The following is a 20,162-nucleotide window of genomic DNA, read 5'->3' as shown; positions in this document are numbered from 1 at the left end:
ATCGGGTAGAAAACATACTCCCAGTCATCACCTCGACCTGGTTGGCCAGAGAGACTGTCACTCTCCACTGGCCTGAGTCGGCCTGGTAACCTGGGGGAGCTGGTTATACTCAACACAGTGGAGCTGAGGAAACTCAGACCCTCCCAGGAAGCCCTTGACTGTGACTACATGGGACTGAGGAATCTGAAGGTCCAGCATTAGAGCCCCTGTGTCTAGGTGAGGGAACAGGACTGGGGCTAATGCAGCCTCTGGCCTGCCAGTCAAGGGAGGTCTTTACTGTATGGTTTGGATCTCGAGTGTCCCCCCAACGGCTCATGTGTTGAAGGCCTGTTCTCCAGCTGATGGGGCAGTTATGTGGTAGTGGAACCTTCAGGAGATTTGCCTAGTCGAGGGGGCTGCCTTAGAAGGGAATGTGGAGACCCTAGTCCCTTTCTCTCTCTGCTTCCTGGCCACCATGGGGGTGAGAAGCCTTGCTGTACCACAAGCTCCCTGCTGCAGTGTTCTGCCTCACCATAGGCTCAGACCAATGGGACCAAATACCTATAAACCAAAGCCTCAGATTATGAGCCAAATTAAAGCTTTTGTCCTTATTGGCTGATTTAACCTCAAGTATCTTGTCACAGTATCCGAAAGTTGACTTACAAACATATTTACTGTTTATTATTTGAACAGCCTCAAGTCTATTGGTGACAAACACAATCTGGAAAAGCAGAACTAGACTTGGAGTTGGAAGTAAAGTTACTCATTCACGTCTCAAAAATCAAGGGCCTCCTCTGTGTAGAACTGTCAGCAGAGATATCCTGATCCCGAAGGTCACTCCGAATTGTCTAGGCACTGAGCTAGGACTAGGACTGGGAACTTCTCCTTCCTCTTGTGTGAAGGACTGCATTTAAACTGCAGGATCTGCAGGCTTCCACTCTCCAATTTTTGTGGGTAGTCTATAGCCTCTCATGGGTCTAGAGCTCTTTGGTTGCCCCGCAGTTGACTTACCCAGATCCTCCTATCAACAATCAGCATTCCAGATCCACCCTACTCTGCCTGTGCCCTTCTATGTCCCTTCAATACTAGCTTGTTCTAGAGAGCAGGGAGATCTCTGAGAGAATGGTTTTAGGGATATAGCCCAGCTCTTCAATTTTTTTCTAGGATAGCCAGGATTCAAATGGTTTGCTGCATATTTTAGCCTAGAAATTCTGGTATTTTAGCATCATAAACCATGTGTCCAAATGGCTGCTTGCTTCTGAAAGAAGCTGAAAAGACCTTTGACCATGTATGCCAATTAAGAAACTATGGTTACCAGACTTACAAACCATTTATCTGATCTATAATGAGATGTAAAGCAGGGATTTTGGGATAGAATGGAGATGCTAGGAGACCCCGGCTGTCTGGAAAGTATGGTGGGTGCAAATGTTTCAAACCCATTGACATTTTCCCCATTGCCCCAAAGTTAGTCAGATAAACCTGCTCCTACCTGTACCTACCTTCCCTCAAGCACCCCTGGGCAGGGCCAGCCTCAGTGCCCAGATGCTTTCTCTTCTCCCACTGTCAGTTCTAGAAGGATTTTCAGGGCAGGGCATGGGGAAAGAGGTAGGATTTAGGAGAGCATCCATGGTAGCCATGTGGATTTTGCGGGAGCAGAACTGGCCCTGAGATAGAATGGCAACAAAAGGTTATAGGTGATAATCTCAGGCCTTGGACCAGGGTAGTGCTTCTATTCAGAGAGCTGTGCACTCCAACAACTTAGGGGAAGGGAAGAAGAGGCCCATTCATAGACAGCTGAAGCAGCCACACAGGGAGAAGCTTGGGTGCGTCAATTCCCCACAGGTCAAATCCTGGGATCTAGTAGGTGCTATCACTGAACTTGGTCCAGAAACTCTCCAAAGAGATCGAAACTTAGGGCTGTCACTCAGCTCTCGGAGCCCCTTTCTCCAGCCCATAACACTGTGTGAATGCCACCTGCTGTGCCTATGCACACACAGCCTGCCCTGCTCTGAAGCAAGACCTAGGATGTACTTTACACTCAGGTTTTTACAATGTGAAAACCACCTTTCACGCTCTCATATAAACCTCAGATCAATTAGTAAGGCAGAGATACAGCCCCTCTCATTTCACAGATGAGGAGAGGGAGGCTCTGGAGGTGAAAAGATTTACTCAAGGTCATACAGTAGCATGAGGACATGAACCTTGGCTTGAAGTTCAGTCCTCCTTCAAACCCACCCCTGTGTTTCTTGAAGCGCCTGTGCCACTGCCCATAACCCTGTCCTTCACTGGATCCCCAGGATGGCAGAGGGCTACAATATGCAGACTATGATGTCATGCAATTTTTCAGGCCCTGGGGAAAAGGCATGCCAGGGTTTTCTGAAGAATTTCACAGAGGAAGATGGGGAGTGTTGACCCCAGCCAGCACAGCCCTCCAATTTGGGGAGTCTCTTGGCCCAGTAATGCAGACAAACTACATTAGAGAAACTCAAGAAACACATAAGACAACTCCACACTGGGAGAGCACAGCTTGGGGGCCAGGGGTGGTGGTAGGGGATGAGTTTTAAGTAGAAAAAAATGAATTAAGTCAAGAGGAATTGCCAAATTATTTTTTTAAATAGGTAACTACTATATAATTGTCTGAATTCTATGTGCCTGCCTCCCCTAACATTACTAAGGTTAGAACGGTCTTGGAGAGCTACTGAGAGGAGTAACTAATACTGGCCTGGGTCACTTCCACCTGTTCTGTGGATTCAAGGTCTGGAGAGGGGTACACATTTCAGGTCCCTACTGGGAGCTTTCATCTCATACCACTGTTTCTGAGCGCAGAATGAGGAAGGCAAGAAAAGAGTGCTTAACAGAATATTTTCAACTCAGACCCCATGAGTTAGCGTTTAGGTTGGAAAGGAAGCAGATGCCATTGGATGCATGGGAGATTTAATGAGCAGATGAACAGACAGCAAAGACTTGGGAAGAAGTAAAGAGCATAAAGAAATGCCTAGTTTATCCCTGTGTTTTACGTGAAAATAATTGCTCTACTAAAGAGCAAACTCTTTCACCTTTTGCTTAAAGTTGGCCCTCCTAAAAGGGAACATTTGTTGTCCTTAATTTATGACTAAGCATGCTTGAGTGCACAGTATTCTATCTGGCTCTTTAATACTATTCTGTAGTTCAAGATTTCACTAATCCAACTTGACTGTTCTACCAACTGGTTCATATTTGTGAAATCAGGCCTATCTATCATCATAAAAAAGTATAGTCACCCCAATTGTACCATGGAATTATCCCAAGAAAACCACTTCTATATAATTTATCTCCTGAGCTGGGTGAAGTGGCGCATGCCTGTAATTCCAGTGGCTTGAGAGGCTGAGATAGGAGGAACACAAGTTCAAAGCCGGCCTCAGCAAAAGTGAAGCACTAAGCAACTCAGAGAGACTCTGTTTCTAAATAAAATACAAAATAGGGCTGGGGATGTGGCTCAATGGTCAAGTGTCCCCAAGTTATACTCCTAGTACCAAAAAATATATATACATATATATATATATATATATATATATATATATATATATATATATATATATATATACATACATATATATTTTTTAACTCCTGAGATGAGATTCTTTAACAGGGGACAAGAGAGTAGAGCAGCTTTGGAGGTTCCTAGTGTGTGCACCTGCCAGTGTGTGTACCTGTGTCTGGGTGTAAGGGCCTCACTGGCACCATGCCTTGGCTCGGCTCTGAGCAGGGCTCTGGTTTTACTCCATCAAGGAGCACAGCTACAAGGCTGTGAAGCCAGGTCTCAGGGTGAGCACATTGTGTGAGATATAGAAGGCCCACAGGAACCAGCATGCCACATGCTCCCACATCCAGGTGGCTTACAGCCTCCTGTGTGGGGATGGGGTGGGATTGGAAGGGTGGATTCTGAGCTTTCTTATCCCATGAACACAACTTCATGCCCAGCTTTAGCCATCAAAACCAAAATGCACACCCCACACTCAACTGGCCTCACAGCCAGATTCTTTTTAAAGAAGAGAAAGAAACCCTTGATTAACGGAGCATTTACTGAACAACTATTATGTATAGTGTTCCCAAACCATAATTCCTTTCCTCAAAATCTTTAGATTTCTTTTAGAAAGAACACAGCATTGAACACAGGGCTATACATTAGGGAGAAACATTATCAGAGGATGGTAATAAGATGACAAAATGTTATGGTATTGTATAAATTATATAATTGTAATAACTCCTCTACCCAAACATGCTGCTCTTAATGTGGCTAAGAACAAGCACAGGCCCTCCCAAAATAGACCCTGCCCATTGCACCGGAGACTCTCCTAGCCCACCCCAGGCAGGCATCTCTTCTAATGAGCTTTTCCTACCAGAGGGGTGGGCTTGGCTTTGTGGCCACCTGCCCTCCCTTCCTGGTTGTGCTGTCTGACCCAATAAATAAAGGACCATCAATAACTAATAAAAAAATTTTTAAAATACCATGGAAACAAACGAGAGAAGAGAGAAGTTCCACCTGGATGGATAGGGGAAGCTGTAGACAGGAAGGAGAATGGAACTGGGGCCTGAACACTGGATGGGAGAGATAAGCAGGGTGAAGATATCCCAAGAGAGAAGACAGACAGATGTAAGGACACAGCATGTTCTGAAACTGTCACTGCCCAGTGGGGCTGAGCTGTCAGGCAATTGTGTGGAGATGCAATCTGAACTGCGATTAGAAGTACAAGTGTGTGCCAGGTCCCTGGGTCTGGACCTTGTTTTCTGAGGCTGTCATTCATCCTCAGAAGATTTAGAACAAGAAAATGACAGAGCCATGAATCCAACAAAATATTGTTTTTAATCATCTGAAATTAAAGCAATTACGTGACTCCTTGGTTTGTTCCTACCACCGTCTCACAGTCCTACTGGAAGGAAGCTCTTGCTACTGCCTAATTCAAGTCTCTTTTCTTGAAGTCCTTGGGGTTTTAGGTAGACATTGCTCATAAGGTAAGAGAAAATGATATTTTACTGAGAGTCCAAGGAGCTAGCAATGAACCAAACACTTGAATGTTCCAAGATCCACTGAAAAAAATAAATACACCTTACAGAAGAATAGTCTTTGCCAAAAAAAAAAGAAAAGAAAGAAAGAAAACTCCTGCGATGGGCCCGAGGACTTAATAACAATAGAGAGGAAGAGGAGAGAAAGGGAGCAGAAGAAGAGGGAAAAGAGAAGGAAGAGAAACAGAAAGGAACAGGAAAAGAAGAAAGAAAGAGGAGGAAAGGGGTGCTCTGGTGGGTTTAATTGTGTTTCCCCCAAAAGATAATGTCCAAGTCCTAAATCCTGGCACAAGTGAATGTGATGTTTAGAAATAAGGCCTCTGCAGATACAATTAACTTAAGGATCTTAAAAATGAACTCATTCTGGAATTAGGGTGGGCTCCAAGTCCCATGACTGATGTCCTAATAAGAGAAAGGAGAAGAGATTTGACACACAGAGCCACAAAGGTCATCTATCCACAGAGGGAGAGACTAGAGTTATGCTTCCACAAGCCAAGGATTGCCAGGAAACACCAGAAGAAAGGAAGGATTCTGCCCTAGAGACTTCAGAGCCCAGCACTTAGATTTCTGACCTCAGTCTACAGAGGTAAGAGGAAAATATTTCAATTTTCTATTTGTTTTAAGCCATCAAGTTTGTAGCAATCTGTTGTAGAAGTCATAAGAAAACTGACACCCTTGGGAATCCCCTGCTGAGTGCATATTGGGGGTGTGCCACTCCCCATTTATTTATTTCAGTATGGGGGAATCAAACCCAGGGCCTCATGCTTTCTGAGCAAAAGAACAGGACATTTGGGGTAACTGGATCCAAGGAATGGCTGCCTCTTTAAGGATTAATCACTGATAGGAGGAAACACACCCACCCACCCCACCCACACCCCACACACCCCCCCACCCACACACACCCCCTCTACCCTCCCCACCCCACCTCACACGATCACACATACAAGTGGGAATAATGCTGGCAGAAAGACCAGTACATTGGAGTAGCAAGCAAACTTCCAGTCAGGTGTGGGAGGAACAGGTACACACATGTGCAGATGGTGTCTTGCTCTGCAGGAGACAGTAGCAGCCAAAGCTTGTGCAATGACAAAGGAGCAGCTGCTTATGCCCTAATCCCCTGTGACCTCTGTGCACTCAGCAGCTATTAGCACTGGCAGAGGGAGGAAGAAAGCAGAGTGCAGGGTTCTGCCCCTGCTCACAGGCACAGAAAGTAGCTCTGCTGCTAACAGGTTAGTTGAGGCTGGTGGAAATGGAGGTGCTGCTTGAAACCATTGCTTATGGATTCCAAAGAGTTTTGTTGTTCATGACCACGAATAATTAGAAGGTGCCTCCAGCACTAGTCAACAAGCTTAGAGCTGAAAACATTCCAGTTCAGGTTCTAACCTGAAAGAAATGTCAGAGAGGAATTAGGAAGTGCTTAAACACAAAGCCCAGGATGAAAATCCTGGCAGCTCCCCAGCTGCCTCAACATGCAGCGTCATAGCTGAACAAAGCCACTCTGCTGCTGGATTCATCTGGCCATGAGGTGAAAGGAGTGGGAAAATTGGATTTGGCATGCATTCTTTTCTCTGGGCTTTACTTCTAGCTCAGCTCACAGTTTGGGGTTTGAAAAGACATCTGCCTCCCTGGGCAAGAAGTTTGTGCAGAGAGAGCAAGTACCAGGTTCCTCTCTTTAATTCTGGCAAAATCCACTCTTTCTCCTGAGACTCTACAATTACCGGTATCTTTGCCTTTTTTTTTTTTTTTCTCCTCAGTGGCCTTCCTTTCCTTTAGCCCAATCCTTTCCCCAGATCCTCACCTTCCCAGGGCAGAAGAAAATGGCTTCCACTCACAAAGTTTTCTGAAGCCTCCCCACTGCCAAGTGAAAACCAAATGAAGAAGATATCAAAAGCAGCACTGAATACTTCCTGAAGCTTTACATAATAATTTTATAACTTCTTATGAAATACAGTTCCATCAAAAATTCTTACTGAAGAATTTCTCCAGCTGCTTAAGTTATAGACTTTGGGGAAGGAATGGCTGCAGGTGTGAGCTGCGTGGCATATGGCTAACCACAAAGCAAGCATACTGTTTTGGGGATTTTCAATACTCTGTTTCCTAATGTTCTCTTCTCTCCACATACATCTTTTTACCCCTGCCATCTGCCATATGATGTATTCTGGTCCTGAAGAAGCCCTCTCCTGGCTGACAATGATGGGAACCCAGTTTTCACATCTGACTCATCCAAATGCTAACAGAGGTCTAATAGAGTTAGGATGCAATATCACACATCACCAATAGGAGGTGTCAAATGTAAGACTGCTCCAGCCTAAGGGTGCCAGGTTTTAGATGCCATCACATGAACAAGTTTCCTCTTTTAAGAATTCATACTCTGTGAACCAGAAGCTATTCTTATGTCTAGTTTAAGCATTTGCAAAAAGTACGCTGGAAAATACACCAGAACACAGAAGTTGTCCGCAAATAGATCTCTAAGGGGTGCAACACAATCATCAGCATGCTGCCTGCAACAGGAGGCTTTTTAAAAATTAAATCTGTCATGGAAAATATGCTGCAGCTCCGAGACAGTCAAGTGGATGTAAAATCCCGTGAAGTAAAAGGGTTGGAGAGCTGCTGGGTCCCTATTACATTGCCATGTACCAGAAGAATTGGGCTCACCAGGGCCTCTTGGGAACATCAGTTCCCAGTTCATGCTGATCTACTTGTTTTTAGGGGCTGTAGTCAACTCCAGAAATGACTCATCCTGAAGGCTGCCCTACCCTGAATGTCTGAGAGAATTCCCTCTGGAGTCTCTAGGCATTCCCCTGCACCCCCCTCTTGGATGGAGAAGGAGATGACACATTTGGGGATGGGGAAACTGGCCAGAGATTTCCTTTAGCAGGCTCTTTTCAAAGGTGCTTATTGATTTGCAATTCAAATCCACTGTTCTCATATAAGCCAATCCAGGAAAGACCCCTTCCTGATGAATCATCAGTGATTTAATTGACCATCTCTGACTGTCTGTCCCTTATGAGGTACCCTTCATGAGATACCCAGAAGGGTCTGAGATTCTAAGGCTGGTCAATTCCTATGTTTCCATCAAGACCCAATTCAACATTTACTTCCTTCAAGCTTTTCCTAACTTACTCCTTGGACCTTAGACTCAATTATCATATTCCCACTCTCACTTGAAGCTTCTTCCCAACCCTAGCCAGATTCTAGGCTTCACCTGTGTCTTCTGGGACCTGCCCAGCTGCAAACCTCCAGTCATCCTGGCCACAAGCTATCAGCTAAAGGTCATTCTCTGGCCTCTCAAAATGAACAGAAGCAAACTGCAGCCCTGGTATTCCTGCCAATGGACCATCACAGGATCATCATGAGGCTTTCGTGCTGCCTCTGTGATAGCAGAGCTGAGCCACGAGCCAAACAGAAACCTGTCAGGAAGATCACTTGGCCTCATTTTGTCCCATTGTTGAATAATGTGAACTCATCTTCACCTTCATCTCCTTCCTCCATCTCTAAACAAAGAACAAATTTTCAAATGCCTTCACCCATCAAGCCCCAGGGTGTCTCTATGAGGCCCAGATGCATTTAGGCTGTGGCCAAGGACCTGCTGCTGCCATGAAATTACATAGGAGACAGGCAGAGCATGCTGCAGCCTTCAGGCATCCTTGGGTTGGTAGCCATCTCCTCTGGTGGTACTGATGGTGCATCACCCAGGGCTGCGCTCAGAGATCAGACACAGGGGGTCACCACACGGAAGGGGTACAACACAAAAGTAGGAGTATGGTCTTGCTCATTTCCAGACTTTTGCTTATATTCTAGCTTTAATTAGTTTATTGGATGAAAATTATTCAAACTCTTTGGTGTCCAGTTTCCTTAGTACCTAAATGAGATAATAACACCCAGAAAGACTTTAGCATATCATGGGAAAGACGACATCCACTAAATGAAGGTGATTATTATTGGTTCCTGGCATCAGCGTACCTGTGGAGACTGAGAGACCTCGGTATCTATATCTGAGGGAGAAAAGGGGGAATATGTAAGCAAAGCTTCAGAGGGAGAAAGAAGGAAGGGTTTCTCTGCAGATACCATCTTGCAACTAAGGCTTTACAAACCTATAGCAATAACAATAGAGGAAGGCACATGCCCCAAATTCGTTTCTGGATTTGTGTATTTGTTTTTTGAATGGTTGGTTGGTTGGTTCCTTCATTTCACCTGTTCATTCTATCGCCGAATGCTTACTTTGTACCAAGCTCTAAAAAAGCAGATCAGGACAGAGAAGTGAACCACACAGACATGGTCCAAGCTTGTGGACTTGTAGACAGCAGGAGAGATGTACAGCAAACAATGAAAATGAAGTAAAATGAGAGCTCCGAAGAAATGACAGGTGCTTCTTAGATTAAAAGATCAGAGACTTCACCTAAACTAGAGAGATTAAAGAGAAGATATGTGGAGTGAGGGGCCGATTATGGATTCCAAATGTCACTGCAGAAGTCCAAGTTAAGAACAGGCAGGGCAAGACCATTAGATGACATTAGTAAGAAGTAAACTGCAGCCAACAAAGTTTGCAGGGCAGAGTCCCCCAATAGGAGGGGCACATTACACCAGATAGGGTCTGCCTGATATCCGGTCTGAATAGAGTTTGTATGTGGGCTCTTAATTCAGGCATTCAAAGTCCCCTTGGAGGGGATAAATTAACATTTACGTCTATTACTTCTGACCTCATAGAAAGTGGATGTTATCCGAGAACTAAGAGGTAACCTAGACTAGAGTCAGACTTCCGCTTTCTGAGAGAAGGGGCTAGAACAACAACTTCCCTAACTGGAAGAACATTTTTCAACACCAGAGAGCAAATTTTTAAGAGCAGAAGGAACACTTAAAGAGGAACAAGGGAAAGGGATGGTATGGAATATATAAGGAAGTACAACATATGGCAGATGAGTTAGAAACATAAAATTTAGGTCAAAAGAAGAATGAAAAAGTAAGCCGACTTTGAAACCAGTTAGAGTATCCTTCATCAGCTTCTAGTGTTAGCCCATGTGCTGACCGACAGAGGACAAAATGCTCTTTGAAAACATAAGACTGGTGGCTCAATGAAAAATGAATGGGTTACTGGGCACTTGAGGAGAGGGACTCAAGTTCAGGAGGAAGTTCAGAAAGCAGAGAGCCCTGCCCATCATCTCTGTTGAGGATCTGCCGAGTGATACCAGCCCCCAGTCTTGCTATTAAATTGCTTCTTGATGTTTTGCAGGCAAGACTTGTCCATTCTTCAGGTCAGTGATGATTTGAACTGGAAGAGACATTAAGGAGCGTCTCCTCCCTGTTTACTAAAAATAAACTGTAAAACACAAGCTCTGACAGATGTGGATAATTGGTAGAAAATAATACATACAGGAAAACACGAACTTTAGAAAGTCCAGGAGCCCAATAAATGAGAAATGTTGGGCTACTGACATCAAGTCAACTTGCTCATTTAGGAACCATGAACTGGGACTTGTTAACACAACCCTATTTATTACAATTCAACCACACACCCCTAGGAAAATATGATTAAGGTAGGCTACTCTCCAAAGGATGGCAATGGCCTCAAGTTTCTCTAAACTAGACCAGACCTTTTCCACTTCGTGGTAAACACAACACAGCACAGTACAGCAAGTAACTTAATACAGTTAAGATAAATTATTACTGCCTTCCTGTAGCCCTTCTTCCAGCCATTCATTACCAGAGGATCGAATCCACAGTGAGTTCAGCAGCGCCATGCCTTACCCCTCCTCGCTGATGAACAACCCCGTTCTCTGTTGCTACTTGAGGGGCCCAAACATAGATTTTAGAATAGCCCAGGAGATTTCTAGGTGTTAAAATTCAGTCTCTGCTGTGTGCGGTGGCACACACCTGTAAACCCAGCGGCTCAGAGGCGGAGGCAGGAGGATTTCAAGTTCAAAGTCAGCTTCAGCAACTTAGTCAGGCCCAAAACAATTTAGTGAGACACTGTCTCACTCAAATTTGAGACACTGTCTCAAAATAAAAAAATAAAGGGCTGGGATGTGGCTAAGTAGTTAAGCATCCCTGGGTTTAATCCCTGCTCTGTGTGTGTGTGTGTGTGTGTGTGTGAGAGAGAGAGAGAGAGAGAAAGAGAGAGAGAGAGAGAGAGAGAGAGAGAGAGGAAAAAAAATAATAAAATTCCTTACTTCCCTTAAAAATTTTTTTGAAGTATTTGATGGGCTCCCTGATAATCCCCGAGTTAAATGACACGTTTGATGACCATCCTCCTATCACCATCATCTTTATCGCCAATAAAGACAGCAACACATACACCAAGAATTGCTATATCAGAGCCTCTTTCTAAGGTGCTGTTATTACCTGTATTTTATAAATGAGCAAGTTGGGCACCAGAGAATTTAGCTAAACTGGCCCAAGGTTATTAAGTAGAGTCGGGATTTGAACTCGAGTGCTCCCACTAGACTTCATATTTTTAACCACCAATATCTACTGCCTCCAATTTATTATTCAATGAACCAAATTATTATGACTACTCTCCTTTGCTCTGCTGCCCCATTCCTACAGATAATGGAAGGAAAATAATAGGACTATACACCCGAGGCCTGGAAGCGATGGGCTGCCCTTTGGGTAGGCAGTATGAATCCACAGAAAAGGAACATATCCACTTGTTCAATGCTGGCTCTCACCCTGGCCCCAGCCAGCATGTGGCAGAGCCTAGAGGGGAGGTTCTCCCTGTGGAGCCCAGGGTCATTCCAGAACTTTGCTGCTTCCTCAGAAATGGCCAGACACCTCCTGTGACCAATTGCAGCTTAACCTATGTAGACAGTGAACCACAGAGCATTTCATTCTCTGCCTCCCCCCAGGCTCCCAAGGGGGGCTCTGCGAGGTGTTTTCTTTTTTGGGTGGGGGGATTGCTGGCAAGAGTATCTGGGGCCCATGGGAGACTGCTAGGTCCCTACCATCACTTCTTGATCCTTTTGAGGAAAAAGAAACTTGATTTTTGATTTCTATTTTGTTGAGAACACCTGAGGATCCGGGAGACACTGCATAGGTCTCTAACATCACTCCCTGATCCTCTTGAGGGAAAAGGAAACTGATTTTTATTTTGTTGTTCTGAAAAAATTATGGACATGTCACTCACATCATCTGTCCCCTTTCTACCACCCCTAATCTCAACCCTGATTTTATTATCCCTTTGGCTTGACAGTCTAACAGGTGATTTTAATTTCACAGAAGCCTTCATGATGGAGGGATGACAAGGAAAATATGGGCTATGCAGAGATCATTTTAAGAACTCAGGCTATGATGTTTCAATGGGAAAATGGGTGACACTTCTAAACACCCAGCTTTATGGTCTTTTCTCCCATCTGACAAACCTTCCACAAGAATTTGCAGAAAATTGAAAGGCTTCCCAATGCCACTTATGAGCCAAGCACTCTCCCACTCTCCCATGCTTTCCTCTTCTCACAAGAAAAAAAAAAGCCCTTTGGTTAAAATGGTCTAGAAGTGTACAAATGGTGTCCAAGACAGTTCACTATGGCAACCTCAGTTTTAGGAAACTGGCTTTAAAAGCCCCAGTAACTGCAGTTCCAGCTATCTCCCCAACTCACTAGGTTGGAACCTTAATCAGGATTTTAAAAATCCATCTTGGAACAAATTAATAAAAGCAAACACTGCAAAACACACTCAAATACACAACAGTATTGGCTTTAAAAATAAAACCCTACACTGAGAATGAGAACCACCCTACCAATTACCTACATGTCAATTATCCTGCGCACTCACTGATTTTAATTACCTAATTGCTTGTCTGTAGTACATCATTTAATTGTGGTACTCTTCCTTACTGTCCTAATGATCTGCAGAAGACCCAATTCCCTGGCACCCGGGAAGTGAAACTTCATTCAGGTTGAAAGGAAAGTAGAGCCCAGTGGGATGCTGAATGAAGAAATGGATCTGCTTATAAATCAAGGGGGAAAAAAACAAGAATTCAGAATCTTCTAGATTGGAGGTGGAGGTAAGGGATGGGTAGTGGGGAAAAGAAAGGGGTAAATACCAACTGAATGATTCTTACAAGCACTAGATCACTTTTATTTTTGTTTTATTGTATATGAGATTCTCAATAATTCTAAATAGGAAGGACTCATAGGTCCTCCTTAATCTTTCAGCAACTTGCCTATGAGTACATAGCTAGTCAGTAGCCAAACCAGCATTCAAATAGGTTCTTAGACCTAAGTTGTTCTCATGGCCTGGTTTGTCTGCTGCCTAACCAAGCTGTCATGTCTCCCCAGAACATACTCTGTGCCTGTCACTACTAAGGGAACACTTCTTATGTCTCCAAATCTTGAGTATGGCTGTGGTTTTATGCAAGTTTCTGAGTGTGACACTGATGTGACAAAGGCCATCGTAGATACACAGGAAACAACTGTGCCATCCGGAAAAAGTCAACACACTGGAGAAAATCAAAGAATACCGCCATGAGAAGAGCCGACAGTCACACTCCCAAAGGCCAGCTACAGGATGTGATGCTGTTTAGCAGAATGAGCAGCCTTGGAGTCTGCCAATTTAGTAGCTGGGTGAAAGGGATTCTCTTCTGCACAGGACCCTAGTTTATTCCCACAAAAAGTGGGAACAGTAGTGTCATGAAGCTGCTCTGAAGGTTTGGTAAGCTGACATAAAGCACATACCAAGCCAGGCAAAGTGTCTCACACCTGTAATCCCAGTGGCTTGGGAGACTGAGTCAGAAGGAGCTCACGTTCAAAGTCAGCCTCAGCAACTTAGGAAGGCCCCAAGCAACTCAGTGAGGCCCTGCTGCAGCTTGCACTGTCTAGAGTTGAAAATAATTTTACTATTGATAGTGAGCAAGTTCTGATGACAGAGGAAGACTTGGGGCCTGCAGGAAAATATTTTTTAGAGCCTGGTACCCTAGATAGGCAAGAGTTTGAGTTGTAGAAGTTTCTACCTTCCTCTTCTTTTCACTATTAATTGTAGCCACCTCCTTTAAGAAATAAGGATGCTGAGCTCTCCACATAGTGTTCCTCTTGGCTCCCTGCTGACTGCTTCAAGGTCTCAAGATAATCTGATTTTTCCCTCCAAGAATGGAACTGATCAAAACGATGGGCAAGTACTGGCCTCTCCACTGGCAGGAGCTGAAGGGACAGCAAGGCCCATGCTGGGTTCCATTTTCCAGAATGGCCAGTTGCTCCTCTGTTTCAAAAAGCACAGAGAACCCTAGAACAATACACACACCACAGAACACTCTACAGAGCAGGAACTCTGAGCAAAGGCAGGGGATCTGCCTTCTGTTTATTTTTCAAAAAATACAAGATGAAGAAGACTAGGATAGCACTCAAACAGACCAGACAAAATAATAATCACCCACAGCTTAACTAGCCCTTACTATGTTCTACGCTCTGTAAGAATTTTGTTAAGTATTATCTTATTTAATCCATAGTCCTACAAGGTAAAATTTTCATCATTTTAAAGATGACAAAGCTTTCATAACTTGTCCAGAATTGCAGTAGCACTAAGCATCAGAGACAGGACCTAGGTCAAAATCTTATCTGGCTCAGCAAGAAAAACTAAAGGTCTGAATGCCAAATGGGCTTCCAGGCATCTCCTTCTTCATCTTTGTCCATGTCCTCATCGTGAGGCTTAGTGCAAATGGAAGGAGTAAAAGGTCTCTTCCCGAGTTGAATTCCAAGAGCAGTGTTCCCACTGGTTGTTGCTTATATACTTGAGTTCAGGGATAGAGAAATGAGGCTTAGAACACAGACTTCTGAAGGGGTCAAGAGGTGGTAAGAAGCAGGAAGTTTCCTGGTCCAGAAGTGATTTCTGACTCCAATTCTTTAATTACCAACCCAGCTCTGTAACCTTCCTATAAAATATCACATTTTTGACATGCAAGTGGTAGGGACATGGGAGACAGACTGGTTGGCTACTGAGGCACTTTCCAGTTCAGAGTTTTATGTACAGGATGAGGTCTACAGGATCAAACGATTCCCCAAACAGATGTCTAAGGAACTGTGTTCTCAGAAATCTTAGCAAATAACTCGCTTGATTTGGCCAAGATAGAAATAGAACCAAGAATATACTTCATTTTGCCAGACTGAAAAAAAAAGCTACAAGAATAATTCATGTGTATAATGTTCTCATCACCCATGCCCCATGCAACTAGAAATTGTTTCTCAGAAGGACACAATTGGAGACAAAAATGGCAATACCAAAATGACAAGTCTCCTTTTTCTAAGAAAAGAACGGCTACCTCTTTATATCAAGGCTCTCACTAAAATTCCTTTGGATTAGGACCAGACTCATAGGCACTTGAGATGGGAAGAAAATTTGACTCTCCATTGGAGGCCTAAGTTCCTTCCATAATGCTCCTGAGCACAAATAATGAATACCCTCAGGTCAACAAACCTGAGACCACTCAAGGCAGCCCGTTTCATGCTTTGGGGGAGCGCTGCTCTTTCAAAGAATATTCTTACACTGTGCCAAAAGCTATCTGTCCATAGTTTTGCTTCTTCCTCTGCATTGTGGCTATAGACTCAGTCCTTCAAAGCTGTGGTTTCCAGTCTTCTCTTGTTCCAAGTTGTCAATCACTCTGTACTTATAAAAACGAGCTGACCCCCGAGGGTTTATTCCTTTTGTTGTCTTCTTAAAGACAGTTATTCCAAGATGATTGCATCTCCAAATAAACCGAACTGCATATTTTTTCAACTTATATTATCAGCAACACCGAAAGCTGATTATAATCAACTTGCTTTCATAGAAAGAAGGAATAAATCAAAAAATAAATTTTAAGAAAATCCATTTGGCTAAAAGTATCACCAGCTAGCATTCCATGTTCTCAGACAACAGGTTTCAAATCACAGATCCCTAAAAATCATCTAACCACAACCTTACATTTTATGAGGAGGAAACTGAGGCTTAGAGGGCTCATTTCTTTCTCCTTTTCCACCCTCAAATGCTTGGTATTCAATTAAGCTCTCTGAGATAAGAACTCTCAGGTCTCTGAGTAGGAATTTGCAAAGCAATGAAATGCAAGGGGTTTGAAAGAGGAGGAAACACAGTGGTTGGGTAATCCAACGACAGGTAATTCAAGCCTTGTACAAAGAACTTAGAGGACAAAAACTTGTTTCCTTTCTCTAGACCTTGTTCAAATTGTTGCTCCAAGTAGAACACCTGCCCTTCTGTTTGGGAAACACATGCTTTGGACTCAGCTCATCATCTCCACACGTTCTCCCTGACTACCCATTTAGCTGCCCTACCCCTGTATTGTCCCACGATGCCCTGGGTGAATTGCAATCATTGTATTAGCATTGCGAACTGAAATTTTTTTTTCCATGTTGGATCCATTAGGCTTTAGATCCTTGGAGATAGAGAACTGAATACCATTTGGTTTCATGTTTTTTTTATAGACTACTTGGCACACTAGGCATGGTCTAATTCATTTGGCCATTCAGGGTGCCGGGTATGGCCAGGAATGGCTGAGGACAGGGATCAGGAGTTAAGCTTGGGTCACATGTGGGCAGCACACATAAGCCATGCTAAAGTGTACTGACATGATCCTGTACAGGATCAGACTGAGTGAGCATGAGAAGAAAGCACTGAACAGGGGACGGACACAAGGCAGGAAGGTGAGTTGAGTAAGTATGGAACCCACTGCATGATCCTGTTGGGTCTGGGTCTATAAAAAAAGGGGCTTTGTTTTCTTAGGAAGAAAGCAAAGTATGATTTTCCATTTGAGAGCTTACGTGGAGCCAATAGGATCTGACGAGAACCCAAGGCATAGGAGAGAGAGAGAGGAGCAACATTGATACTAGGATTTCTCACTCGGAACCCCGGGACAAATCAGACAATGTAAATGAAAACAGAGACCACAAGACCGGAAACAGGGTAGAGGAAAGACTAGAGGTCATTTGAGGGAAGATTTTTATGAGTCTTTCCAAAGGTTTATTTTAGGTCCAGAACTACTGAGTTACTGATTTAACCAAGAGAGATCATTGAAGTACAAGAAAACCAATCATGAAAACCTAAAGAGGACAAATATTTTAATCCTTATAAAACACATGGAGAAATTTTGATGATTTAAGCATGAAAAAAATAATTTCAGAGGAGACATCTTCCAGATTCTTAAACTACTGATCAATTCTTTGGCAGCCATTTACAAACTATTCTCTAGACAACCAAATTCCAGGTCTTTTTCCATTTCCTGGGCCCAATTAAATTATATTTATATATTTTTTAGAAAGTGTCGTTGCCAGTTGGCTGCCCTACACAACTCAGTGGGTTCCAGTCCTGGGGAGAACTCAGTTTACGTTAATTAAACAGCTCCATGCTGCCATTTTATTGGTGAGCAACCTCATGTTTCACTCATCTTTTCCCAATGCTAGAAGGTCTAGATTGGAAGAAAAAGCCTCTACCGTGCATTATCAAATGCCTCTTGCACCAAATCCATCCATCTTCTAATGAAGCAACATTCCCTCTCTCCTCCATTGGATAGCAAAAACTTTGCAGAGCAAGAAACGTGCAGAACCTTGTTAGCATCCATTACTCCACTGAAAATAAACAGCACAAGGACTCTCCTGGCTTCCAAAGTGAACACCCCAAAGTATAGAAAAGAACTAAAACTGTCAGCTCACCCTCTTCCTCAAGTTGTAGGTGAGGATCAGGTTCCGGGAGAAGGAGTGGGAGAAGGCTGTGTAGAACTCCAGCACTTTCTGTAGGGCGTCCCGCTTGATCACATGCAGGTCACAGTAGGTCAAGGCCCTCACGTTAGCACAGGACTGGGCAAGTGTGGCTTCCTTCCAGAACACATCTCCAAACACGTCTCCTTTCCCTAAGGAGAAAAAGTTGTCATGAGCAGAAAGTCAGCCGGGAGGGGACCTGGCCATGCAGCTGGCTTCTCTCCACTCCCCCAAACTGACGTCCATTTGACGTTCTGCAGTTTGGGCTCAGGAAAGGCAAAAAAGGATTTTAATTTTAATCTTAACAACATGTGACTTAAGAAACTTGAAAATATCACATACTACAATGTTCACGTTTAGCCAGTGGGTTAGAATTCACAATGTCACCCCCTTGAAGGGTTATCCCTATCACCCTACTGAAAGGAATCCCCTTCCTATTATCCTTTGTCCTAATTCCATTTATCCCATAGCACCAATCAATCTGTAATTTTATTATTTGTTTGCTGGTTTACTGTGTGTCTCCCAATTTGAGAGTTCACGTGACATTCCTCCATGTAATAGTGCCTGTCACATAGTAGGAGTTCAATTAATATTCGTAGGCAGAAGAGAAATGAGGGAAGAGAGTAGACTGTGGATCTACATCAGTGTGAATGATTAGACTGCTGGTGGGGAGGGGTGGGCTCTATCAGGGAGCAAAGAACAGGACAGGTCTTTGTGTGAAATGATCTACATAGAAAAGGTCAGGCAAGTGTGCATTTCAGCACTCCCCCGCCCACTGTCCACTGTCCTAAGGTTTATATTTATGTGATGCTTCCTTTCTCTCTCCCATACCTTCTTCCAAAGAATGTTCCTTACCCTTTCCAAATGCCTTCATAGTAGCATAAAAATGCAAGCCTAATAGAATTGTCACCTCCAGGAACTACCTCTAGAGCTCCACCAGTACCTTTAATAAATCAAGAGCAATGTTTCAGACTAAATGCTAATGTTCCCCCCAAATTCGTATGTTGAAATCCCAACCCCTAATGTAATAATATCATGAGCTGAAGCCTTTGGGAAGTGGTTAAGTCATGAGGGATCCCATGAATTCGCGCATGAATGGGATTACTGTCTTTATAAAAAGAATTCTCGGGCGCTCTTTCTGCCATGTGAGGCTATACTAGGAAGCAGGCAGTCTGCAAGCTGGAAGAGGACTCTCATCAGAACCCGACTATGCTGGCACCCTGACCTTGAACTTCTAGCCTCCAAAACTGTGAGAATTTTCTGTTTATATGCCAATCCAGTCTACAGTATTTACTGTAGCAGCCCAAACTAAGACAAGTACTAATCCCACGTAGAAGTTTGACTCAGAATACGGCTATCAATCTCCTCTAAACATCTGCTTTTCCCACCTAGGGATATTCTTCTGACCTTTCCTAAAGACTAATATTTCAATGTACGTCCAATGCTAAGCCTAATTAATTCTGGCAGAGTCTCCGGCTATAAATACATTAAAATGTTTATCTTGTTTCTAAATGGTCAGCACAGACACAACCACAAATTTAAATCCCCAGAGAGAAATATTCAAGGGATAGGAAAAATGTTACAAATGGTGAAAAATAATATATTCAAGGGAGCTGTCAGCCTTCACATCCAGATCAGCCAAGCTCCGGAGCTGGAATCCAGGAACCTATGGCTCATGTGATTAACGGTACAGCTGTCAATTAAAGTTTAGGAGGCAATTATACTTTCAGCTCATTGACAGAGTCGACTTTTTTTTTTTAATCAAATGCCAAAAAGTGTCCATTCCAAGAATATAAGATACTCCATGGACACAGCCTTGTCTAAGTACCTCCCAAATGCAAGCAAAAACCAAACGGACCAGATGTGTTACGTCATCTCCCTGTTGTGTCTGTGGTTCTAATATGAACATGGTTTGACTGGCTCAATGTAAGTTGGATACAAGCTTGGCGTAGATTCTAGGTAAACACATCTTTGAAACTGTGCTATTTACAGTCCCTTAGCAAGTTCTTTTTTCAAATATCTTTAATATAGGTGGGATAAGTTATGGCTGGCATCAATGGTTGGGAGCATTTTTTTCTGTGGTATGCTACTGGCTGTTGTGGAAATGGGTCCATATAGAACTCTCCAGCACGAGTTCTAACCATCAGTGCTGCCCAGCTCATTTGTACATATTAAACACGCTGTGACACTTCTACACTGTCCACAATAACCTGTGTGCCCTGTATAGTCACACAGTCCTGCTCCTCCAGAGAATGCCCTTCCTCTGAAACAGGAAGGTAGATAGTTTTCAAAAGGACTCCAACCATTCCCTTCTCTGTCATCACATGCTGCAACTCATACCAAGAGGAGGAACTTAATTCTCCTCCCCTTAAATCAGGGTTGGCCTTAGTCACTGGATGAATAAAATCTGGCAGACATGATGTTTGAGATTTTGAGGCAAGATCATAAGGAGCCTTGTGGCTTCTGCCTCTT

The 20,162-nt window shown here is 43.6% G+C and overlaps 1 protein-coding gene across 2 annotated transcripts in view; it reads right to left on the bottom strand.

Moving 5' to 3' along the window:
* The window catches only part of Kcnh1 (potassium voltage-gated channel subfamily H member 1), a 353,609-nt gene that overhangs the window by 70,378 nt on the left and 263,069 nt on the right, over positions 1-20,162 (bottom strand). For both annotated transcript variants that reach the window (XM_076831643.1, XM_076831644.1), the window contains exon 10: positions 17,646-17,842. In XM_076831643.1, the coding sequence (XP_076687758.1) occupies positions 17,646-17,842 (197 nt within the window). The remainder of the gene's footprint in view (positions 1-17,645; positions 17,843-20,162) is intronic.

The sequence above is a fragment of the Callospermophilus lateralis genome, chromosome 13, assembly GCF_048772815.1.
Source record: "Callospermophilus lateralis isolate mCalLat2 chromosome 13, mCalLat2.hap1, whole genome shotgun sequence".
Lineage (NCBI taxonomy): Eukaryota > Metazoa > Chordata > Mammalia > Rodentia > Sciuridae > Callospermophilus > Callospermophilus lateralis.
This window is presented reverse-complemented; position numbering and strand designations above follow the sequence as displayed.